The 11,182-nt window shown below is 39.4% G+C and overlaps 1 protein-coding gene across 1 annotated transcript; it reads right to left on the reverse strand.

Annotated features, from left to right (window-relative positions):
• Window positions 1-4,922: 4,922 nt before the first annotated feature.
• LOC149083441 (uncharacterized) lies at window positions 4,923-10,886 on the reverse strand. The gene is made up of 4 exons (XM_089236732.1): window positions 10,812-10,886; window positions 7,159-7,396; window positions 5,627-5,763; window positions 4,923-4,955 (listed from the first exon to the last, which is right to left on the reverse strand). The coding sequence occupies exons 1-3, from the start codon at window positions 10,821-10,823 to the stop codon at window positions 5,660-5,662; spliced, it is 354 nt and encodes a 117-aa protein (XP_089092858.1). The 5' UTR covers window positions 10,824-10,886; the 3' UTR covers window positions 4,923-4,955; window positions 5,627-5,659.
• Between the last annotated feature and the right edge of the window lie 296 nt (window positions 10,887-11,182).

Genomic DNA, 11,182 nt, shown 5'->3' on the forward strand with positions numbered 1-11,182 from the left:
CCTTAAAATGCCACGACACATTTTTCAGGAGAATCGTAGCCTTATAACTACTTTCAACATGATCTTATTATCAAGATATCTCTATCTCATGGCACACCTTTCGGAAATTACTTCTCTAATAAGGCATTTCCAAACTTTTATGCTCGCGGCACTCTTGGGAATGAGACGAAGTTTACATATTTAGCCGCACTTCTGCTCACGAGACCAATAACCATGGCATCCTAGGTGTATGCACATAATTTCGGATCCATTGCTCTGGAGGTGGCAGTTTTCTTTAGCATTCATCCCAGAACCCTCTTGGTGAAATATTTATCATACTTTCTAACTTGAATCGGTAATTATGCACTATCACCGGTAAAAAATTATAAACGCATTAAAAAAAACGGTGGGTAACTGTATAGTTGTCATTTATACATAAGTACCGATTTATCACATTTACCGTAAAGTGATTTCAAAAACCTGTGAATTGTGTTATGAAAACCGCTGATAGAAGGAAGGTCATACCCCATCAGTATCTTAGTAGCTTACTATTTTCGCTTTTTCTTGGTGGGCTTTTGGCCCACCTGTTGGCATGTTTACAAGAAATGCTTGTCGTATTCCCCTCCATGTGACAGGATCCCCCTACGCTATGATCTTTAGGGGACCCTCACTGTGGTGAGCTTAGCTCTCCGAGACCATCCATCCTTTTGAGAAATAGCGCAAACCATCCCAAGATAATCTCTCTGGGCTGCCAACGGTCATGTCTGTCTGTAGTAAAATTATGGTGTGAAAAACAAAATAGGACAAGAATCGTCCCGGGGTGGAGGTCCCCCGCAAGGGTAAAAGGCTTATATCAGTGGAGGGACAGAGCCTGGATCGTGACTGGTCTGTCGGGATGGAGGTCCCTGTCAGCCCCACCCTTGTGGTGGGGGCTAAGCACTCAAAATCTCTGTTTGACTGGTGTCAGTCATAGGCGCTGAGGCCATTTGAGGCCCCCCCCCCCCCCAATAAATTTTGTAAGAGAGCTGAGCCCCCTCAATAATTTCTGAAAAAACTTCAATGCACCCTTCCTCTCCTGTGCTTGACGTATATAAGGGACGACCAGCAACTTTCAGCCCCTCTAATGTTTTCCTCATGTCGGTGCCTCTGGTGTCAGTTCGAATTTAAGAACCAAAGTTGTCTCCATGCATCTAGCGTCACAGATGTACTTTCAAGAGTTGGGGGAGGGAAGCCAATCGGATTATAGCACGGTGACGAATTCGAAGAAAGAGTAGTCGAGAAAATTAGACTAAAATGGGAGAAAGGTGGCGAAATTCGTGGCAAAGACATGAATGCACCTCTGGTCGCCGTGAGCAGAACACTAAATATGCATTCAGGTACAACAGGCAACTTGCCCAACGAGAGGGAGAAAAAAAAAATGCCTATAACAAAAACTTCAGAAGTAATTTGTGTGTGAAAAGGTAGCATATGGTGAGAAACATAGTAAATTATTCCCGTCACTGAAAATAATGAATGTTTTTTAATCAGGAAGTCTGCGGTTAGAACCAGGAGCTCAAATAACATAAAAAATTCAATTTGATACACAAAATATTTTTCGTTATCGGGAACAGCACAAAATCATCCCTAGGGCTAGCCATGGCCTCCACAAGGGGTGGGTTGACAAGGCTCCAGCCCTGAGGCCCGGGACGATTTTCACCTTTTTTTGTTTCTTCACGCTGTAAATTCACCATAAAGGGGGCTCCCGTGAAAATCTGGTCGGGACCCTGCTCCAGGATGTGGGGGCCATAGGGATAGCTGTTGGCCACCCCTGCCATAGACCGAGGGCAGGCCCGCGACATGGTAAAAGTACTGGGCATTAAATTAAATTTGTGAGCATTATTTGAGTTACCGATTCCAACAGCAGATTTTCTGATGATTAACAAGCTGCTTACGAACTGCTTATGAGAAGCAATTCACTTAATGGCGAAAGTAATTTAATAATTAATGATTTAATTTAAATAATGGTGCGGCTTATACGCCATAGAGGCACTACTAGAAAGGCCCGCGAAGTTGCAGCTGACCATATGTTGTCCCACGAACAGAAAGAAGTTGGCCACCACTGCTATAGACCATGTTTCAATTGCTAGGTACCGTTCTATCCTTTTCCGATTCATCTTCAAGTCAAAATTAGTGTCAATCGTCAGTTTCATAGAAAGTGTCTCGTTCTGATCCTATCTTTTTTTCAGCCCTTCGTTCTACCCCCCACCCCTTCAAGCCAAAGAATAGAGGACTTCATGCTTTCAAATTTAGATATTTCTGTGGCAGTGTGTCTGGTACAAAATTGAGTGTCGATGGCAATTCGCGAGCACCGGGGTGCTCTCTGAAGTACCAAGAGTGCTCTCAGTGTGCCTGATTCTATACTCGAGAGATCGATACCCGTTTTGAACACCATTTATCAGTTAAGTTGATCATAGTTTAAGCATATGAATACATGAGTCATATATGCTCAACCAATGGCCCACGGGCCAAATATAGCCCTCGGAGTCATCTGATATATAGCGTCTAAAGATACGGCTCATCGAGGGATAATGCTGACGTCACTGTGCTCTGTGATGGCGCTGTTGTTATACACACATAAGCTATTTTAAACCATTATTTCGTTAAAAAAAATTGCGATGGAGAAAAGGTTGGGATGTCTTATGAAATACGTTTTATCTTACTTATTACTTATAACGCACCTACGGTTCCGTGGAACAGCCTCAGAACTATCAAGGGTTCCACGAGAGCTTTTACGTTGAATAACTTCTACTACAGACATTCTAATCCAATAACAAAACATTTTTATTGTTGTTTCTCTTTGTTACGTTTGTTGAAGAACAACACTAATTCCATTACTTGTTGATATCAACAATCAAAAAACAGACGGGTGTACTTGCATACAAAGGGATGAAAGTTCTAGCCGTGCCGTCCAGAGTGTGGAAGCGGGGTTAGGTAGTCAGGGATGCATGCACTACAGTTCTTGTTCAACCTGCACCCTTAAGTGAATTCACCCTAATGTATCAATCCAGCACCTCCTAGCGATAGAAGACACCTGCAGTGTTTACCATAAACGTCATTCATACTACCTAGCAAGTTTGCCACATTTTGAAACACAGCATCCTATTTCGTTTCTTTTTATTTTGGCGTAGAATCTTCCTGATTTTGGCTCACAAATACCGCATAGTGATTGAATGTGGGGCTTAGAAATCGCCAATCCTGAGCCCGATCATTTCTTTTCCTCACAACGATGATACTGCCACGAGCAGGGAATATTTTTCTCTGGATATTCTTAGGGAAAATGGACTACTTACTGACGTCACAAGCAGACTGCAGAGGCCTTCTATCTCTAGGAGATGCTAATCAATCTCGGTGGTATGATTGAGTGTAATCAACCTAAGTTAACGAAGGAGAGTCGAAGCGCGGTTATGATCGTGCAGCACTGTCCTTTTTGGGCTGTGATTGGTTTGAACACCGCCACTTCGCCAGCTGCAGGACCGTAAGTCATTATGCGAAGGCTGTGAACATGAACTCTGCTCCTGGACCACAAGTTGAATTAGTATACAGCAGGCACTGCATTCGCGTTATTGAGATGTGAAAAGGTTTGAGACGATGTGTCTGAGAAACTATTACCGTTTCCAAGCGGCGTTGCTTTCAGATTCCCGTGTGGCTGGCATTGATACAAAAATAGGACTTCAGTTTTTTCCCCTTCTTTACATCGAAAGGATGATTTATCTGGCACACTAGACTTCGGTCTATCTATCGCAAAGGTTCTTAACTAAGTAAGAACTCGAACCTAAACTTGGGTCGCATGAATCCATTCAAAATCTGGATATAAATACACTTGTTGCACCACTGGTTTCAGAGGTGTCTAAGCGATTTCGGTGGCCTGGGCCAACACCGTCTTTAGTAGAAGCTGATTTTGAGGCTAGTCTACTTACTAAAGCTAGTGTAGCCTGGGCTCGGACCCAGAAATTTTTGGATTTCTATTGAGCCATGATTCTATGTAGGGAAAACTGTGTGAAGAACTTGAATTAGTTTTAATAGTATTGCATTTTAGCTGATGTTTCAAGAGATTAGAAATACATAAGCTTACAACTGATTATTTTCAGAGCATATTGTGCCACTTTTTTACTGCTAATCTCCGGGATCTAGTGATTACTTAAGTTCCTTGGCCACAAATTACTGGCGACCGTTGATCTGAGAGGCATACTTCTAGTTGGAAGAAGTATCCAAATGGCGTGTACACCTCAGATACGTCATTCATATTGCAATGGGGTTGTATTGTTATTAAAATAAAAATTAATTTTCTAATAGGTCAGATTGTCCTAAAAAAACAATTGAAAAGTTGGTGCCTTGTCTCCAATTAGCCAAAAAAAAAGAGAAACTCTACGTTTCCAAGTGCAATATTAACTAATAATTAAACTTAATGAGGTATTTGAATTCAAAAACCACTGAAAATAAGGGAAAGAACCACATAAAGCAACGGACAAGTTCATTATGCTGCTCTTTCCCTTCTGAAAGTCCCAAAAATTGTCGAAAAAATTCAATTCCAGTTACCTTAAGAGGAATTTCAAAATGCAATCATTGGCTTCAAGAACTCAAATCGCGGTTATGCTGTTCTGTTAATTATGCATTTCTTGGATATATTCTCCGCATTGTGCTATTTTTCGTCGCTGCGAAAAAAATAGACGTTATTTCAGCCCCCATATTCGATCCTGAATGATTACCACATAATTCTATAGCGAAAAACCATTACACGAGAATTGCAAGTAGTATATTATATTGAAGTATTCCTTTTTTTATATGGATGTAATTGCTAATACAAATATAAGACATATTTTTTTTTGTTTTTCAAAGAAACCATCTTTATTAAAGATATCATTTTCCATCATAATCGAAGTAACATCATTTCTTTACATGACGTGTGCGTTGTTTGAATGTTCATATCCTGGTAAAACCTGAAATCAATGATAAAAAAAATACATATCAGTAGATTGCTCATTAAAAGACATACGGGGGATTCTAGATTCATGGGACAAATTTTAAAAGGGTGATAGAACACACTTAAACATTTTTCGTCATGGAATGTGTGATCCAATAGGGAGGACGGTTGAGGTGCAAACTCTGTAATAAAACACATTAGTGACACGTTAATGACACAAATTTTGGCGACAACGCCTTCCCCCATAAAAGTTTCAATAGGAGTTGCGTACACGATGCCCAGGTGCAGTGTCATCCCAAAACATAATTTTGAAGAATGATTTCACTACTGTACAAAATTTTAAGAGGTAGTTTGTAGAGGGATGGGTATCTTTTACGAGAACATGAAATAACTCTATTAAAAAACTATCTAAAATTGTTAGGAGTAATTCCACTCCTCAATGAATAGGTTTCTTATATCACCTCTTGAAGTTTGTCCCATGAGTTTAGAATCACCCTATAGATCAACATTCATGTTGAACTTTTATTGCCATGCTATCACAATCGTCTATTTGAAAAATTCCCACACACACATTTTGACGAATTTTACAGTTAAAGTTTACTTTTTGAAGTTGTCTCGTAAAGAAATTTCATTTTTGTTAATTTACGAGGTATGGTGGTAAGTGGTGATGTACAGTGTTATACATACCTAGTCCGTCGGGTCCTTTTTTGTGTAATTTGATCAACCGGCTACTGGCAGAGGTGCGTATGGAAAGAAGCTAGCAGGAAGTCCAGGGTTATACAGAGGAAGAATCGGTAAGGGCTGTGGCAGAAGGGGGTTCACACCTACGAATAAAATAAAATGAAATGCTATTTTTTTAAGAATTACATTAATACGTACACTTAATTAAGATTTGCCAAACACATTTCCTCTTCACCCGAGACATTTGACATCAGGTAGAAATATAGATGGCAGCATCAACGTCACACACACACACAGAACTATATAATCACACATACTGTTAGGTACATGCACACACACACTTCCTACACAGTTCACTGACCCCCAGAAAAAAAGGGAAATATGTTCGCAATGGCAATAGACACAGCAGTTGCACTCGGCGGAGAAGATGAAGAAGCTAAGATTAATTAAATTTCTCTCACGTACAGACATGCTTTTGTCTCAGTCCACAACGCATTAAGGAAGGAAACTTTCTGGATACTTATGCTAAAACGACCTGAACTCGGTCGGTCTCTGCCGATAATCGAACCACAGATTGCAAGAAGATCGCGGTTCGAGTTTCAGTGGAGACCAGCAAATTTTTCGAGTTCTTAGCATTAATTTCACCATCAATATATCCATGAAGTAAGTCTCTTTCCGCTATTCCCGCACTTACTTTATCTTGGATTAATGAAAAATAAGAAGCCAGGAAACTCTTGTCAGGCCAGAAAATATATTTTTAAAGGTGTTTTCGTCTTTCGTCAAGAATGGGTCAAACACTCAATTTGGCTAAACAGCAATACCGAATCCAAGCCGGTATAAGAGTCCTCTATATTACCGTGCAAATGTAGGTTCCAGCAGAAAACTAAAACTATGTAGACATATAGAAGATATTAAATTACATGATGTACGCATGACAGTAGGGAAAATATTTTCTATGCAGTTCAGTTTCAGCCTCCTTTCAGCCGAATGGATATAGCACCAATGTCCTATTCGACAGGTATAAATAAAACTGTCACCACTGAAAGATGGCCTCTGACAAAGCAAATAAATATCCTCCAGGGCTCCTACTTGTGTGTGGAGTTAACTTTTAACCCCAATTTCTCCCTATAGTAGAATAACCCCTCTCTTTTCGTGATAAAGGTCATACAAGAGCAGAGGCCTTCTTTCCGTGGTCACACTTTTTTTAATACAAGTTGATGAGTGTCATGAAAGCATGACTGTTCGGCTTTGAAGTTCTTCAGGTCTATACTCGAGAACGCTGTGAGACAAACATGAGTGAATGGCTAAATTTATTTATTGTGGAGCATTCTTTTTTTCGTGAAGGACATTTTGATTCTCAAAGAAGAAGAAAAATAAAACCTAGTGGCTGGTTAGCATATGAGTTTTCGGTTGTGCAGGTCTGATTTGGGCACATTTTCCACTCAAAATTTTTTTCCCAGGACAAATAATACACATATCTTGAGTTGATATCATTAAAAGATATGGATAATATATAATTAGTTTCACAAATTATATACCAGAGGGAAGCCTGTTCTTGCCAGCTAGTCCAACTTTAGCTCCATTCATAGAGCTGGCGCTGATCTCGCTGCCACCGAATGGGTCCGTGTTCCTCTCGAATGTTCCGACTGGTGCTCCTCCTAGAGAAGCGGCTATCGCATCGTAATATCCAGTTACAGATGGCCTCGCGACAGGTAACCTTGGTGATGGCAAAAGCCTTTGGGCGCTGGCTACGGCGAAGATGCAGAACAGGAGGATCTAGAAGAAAACAACACAGAAAAATATAACCTTCATATATTCGTACTATTCATTTCAGATACCTTTTATTATCGAAAAGTAAATGAAGCTTGAAACATTTGGGGAATACAAAATGTTTAGCAAAAACCTGCAACCATTCAATATCCTGGTCCTTTGCTTTGATTATGTAGTCGAACCCAGCTGTATAGAACCCGGCTTGTATAATGGGCCTCCGTTTATACAGAACGAAATTTTCGATCCCGTTCCATATAATAGTAATTTTTAACATGAAATCGGCTCTGGCGAACCAATTTTTTGGTCCCTTAAAGTTTGTTATAATGGGGGGTTCGACTGTATATTCATATGTGCTGAACTTTGGTTTTGTGTTAATGTTCATTTGTTTTCTCAACGCACATCGTAATGATTATTATAATTTGGTATTTTCGTCCACTGGCGTTTATATTTCGTCCAAACATCAGTGAAATAAATTCAACTCAATTCTCTGTGTTTTCTTTCCTCTGTCCTCATTATCGCGGAGCTTTATTGTAACGCTATGAAAGGAAGTTGTTTTATTTTACCTCCCCGTTTCTTCTGTACTCCTGTTAGTGATCCCACATATAACGTATCTTTCTACTATATACACGTGAGAGCAAAAGAAAACACGTAGTCACTCTACAGATGAAAGAGAAATCTCCTCTTATCTACTTATCTCCATCATATTGTTTTTCCTTTCCTATTTATTTTTTCCATTCTTTTCTTCTATTTTTTTTCTTTCTTCTTCCTTCTAACGCGCGATTAGGTTAGGACAAGGTTATCAGATTTATCGCCGATTCGTCAAATAGAGATTATCTAAATTTGTTGCCAAAAACTTGTACGCGGAGGGGGGGGGGGGTGGTTAAAGCACGCTTACACGCGTCAAGTAATTTTACAGTCTAGTGATTCAGCAGTTCAGTGAAGTACTCAAATTTGTTCCAGCGTAAGTAATCAAGTAGTGAATGCTCATTGTGGATAATACGAGGTTACGCCCACAGGCGCATGTGCGTAGGGCGTAGTTAGCCGAGAAAAATAAACCGGATTCTCATATCTTTTTAAACTCGACAACTAAACCACTTAACAACTGAACCCGTGAAACCGGCCCTCAACGTCTGCATACATTTTAAAGTACTTAAAAGACTTTCAATTTGAATATCTACTGAATTACTTGACGCGCGTAAATGGGTCTTTACCGGTATGTGCTATGTTTTGAGACTAGCGATCGTCAGACAAGTCAGAAAGAAACAAAAGGAATAACCTAGCTCGTTCATAGATATCAACGGTGTAAATTCGGACACAGCCAATCTCTTTGAAAGAAAAATGGTAATAAATTGACTCTATGGCAGATAGAACCGGCATATGTGGTTACTCTAAGATATAACAAGGTCTATAATTTTCTATTTTAAACTGTAAAAAAATTACTGTAATTACAGTCGAATACCGTTTTAATGAACTCCAAGAGACCGGAGAAATCTCACTTCGTTATAAAGGAAATCCAGGTTTTTTCATTGTTCCTATGTAAACGTATCTGGGGGATTAGAAAAGAGTTCGTTTAAACAATATTTTCGCTTTAACGGTATTCGACTGTATATAATTACAAAAGTTGAATAGTTTTTCACTCAGTTGGAATTAAATTACCAAGTTTGCGAGGGCCACAGCGAGCTGCCAACTTTCCGGATTCGCCCGGCAATGCCGGATTTCACGATTTTCATAGGGTTTCAGGATTATGTATTCATATTGTCGGTTTTTAGTTCTCTTGTCACATCATTACATTTCACTCATAGTTGGAAAAATCGATGGCAGTTGAAGCACTACACAACACAAACATTACACAGAAACAAGAAATTCTCATTAGATTCATAACACGTACAAGCACATTCCAATATATGCCAATTCGTTAGACGTTCCGCAGAGGGTATGGACGAAGTGCATGTGTGGTTTAGTAGAAGTTCTTGCCATTAACATAAAAAGAATGAAAACTTGAAAATATGAAGGAAATAAATATCGAGTTTGCTGCCGCTGTTTTTTTTTAAAGCCCGACTCTCCTCCCCCCCTCTCCCTATTACATTAAAAAAGTTCTTGCGACATCGCGCCTCCTGGACTCAGTAAGACTTTTTGAAAGGTGGTCAAAGCCGTCCAAATCTATGAATGTAAACAAACGTGGTGGGCCATTCTTGATGTAATTTTTTTTTAATATGCTAGCAAGAGGAGTTTTTGGCCCACACAGCCTTTCTATTTGCCATACCAGTAAAGAGACAAAATGTTCACTCTCAAGGGGATGTGATAATTTGGTTTTTTTTTGTCAATGAATATTACTCCCGCAATGCTTTTGAATACCCTTTTCCAGATCGTTCTACCAGTTTGAATTTTTTTAAAATGACCTGACGTGTTTAGTCATAAAACGGCTGGTAGATGATTCAATAATTTTCTCAACGTACCACTATGCTTTCCATAAGTCGCAGAAATGACAGAAAATTGAGATCTATATATACTGGAAAATACGGGACATCACCAGTTGCGGGCGAAATTCCCAATTTATTGCTGAAAACTGCCTTTGATAGGAAATCGAGGCCTTTTTTCTGTGAATCTCGGTCAATTGGAATAACTTCACCAAAAAAAAAAAAGTTTAAAATAACGAAAATATCCAGTAAATATCAGAAATTCACGGAAGCATCATTGGAAAAACGGCATTTCTTTAGAATAGTCGGACGCCAAATGATAACGCGAATATAGCCCCGTTCACATGTGCAAAGATTGCAGTAGCATTGGGAGTACTAGCACCCGATTGACGACTTTTTTCCTTCGTAAAGAAAGAAGAGAGCAGTAATTGGTGAAAATTCTCTTGAAGCGGGTTTTAAACCCTCTTTTTCTATTTCCCATGTGTGAACGGGGTTTATGTCTCGTAAATTATGGTAGGGATCCTGTCGACCCGGAAAGTCGGGGAGAATCAGATAAAAGAAAAACTGGCCCGGGAAAATGTGAAATATTTGGCAAAAGTCACAGAAAAAAGATCTGTGAAGTGTAAAAAAACCGAAACACTTAGAAAACAAAAAAATTGAAAAATTCGGAAGATCTAGATTTCGAATATTTCTTTCTTCCGGAATTTTTTGGTCCAGGAAGTGATCGAGCAGATTATGCTGCGAACCCTGAATGGGATAATGTGGCCACCATATGTATTACTTCTTATTTTGGGTCTTATTACGCCCATAAAAAGTTCTAGAAGTTCAAAAGTATCTTTGGTGGATTTTAAAGTAAATTACCGGATTTTTTCGTGAGAAAATTACAAGGTTTTAATTTTCCGAAAGAGTTGGCAGGTCTGGGACCACCTGTATCATCGTCGCGGTTAGAAACGCTGCTGTATACGTACACAATTACGCTATTGAATATAAAGAGGGTAACTTACCACAAACTTCATGGTTATCTTTCTTTGGAGGCTTTGGGAGCTTCAGGAAGAGACTTTCTCTGGATCACAGTGAGGAACACTGAACTGATGAAAAGCTGCGAAAAATCGGCTTATATACATTTACAGCTTTGTACCATAGGGAGCGACACTAAGCGGTTCAAAATAACGCGAGTAGAGACAATAATTCGATACGCCGACGTTATCGAGTTTTCTGCCAATTGTGTTAAATTTGTTTTCTTCTTTTTTTTGCTTTCTATTTTTCTCTTCTGTAGAGACAAATCGTCGGTTTAGGCTGAGCTAAGCGCAATGTGAATAAACTCTGTCGGATCCGCAAATTAAAAAATTACGTCTAATTAACTGCACGTGTGTTT

The sequence above is a fragment of the Pholcus phalangioides genome, unplaced genomic scaffold (genome assembly GCF_987345545.1).
Source record: "Pholcus phalangioides strain wild (caught in Gottingen) unplaced genomic scaffold, Ppha-v1.0 ptg000009l_1, whole genome shotgun sequence".
Taxonomy (NCBI): Eukaryota; Metazoa; Arthropoda; class Arachnida; order Araneae; family Pholcidae; genus Pholcus; species Pholcus phalangioides.

Excerpts from the sequence above, each read along its gene's own strand:
- LOC149083441 (XM_089236732.1), bottom strand. Across the intron at positions 5,764-7,158 it reads CAAGAACAGGCTTCCCTCTG|GTGTGAACCCCCTTCTGCCA; the intron begins GTATATAATTTG and ends TTTTATTCGTAG.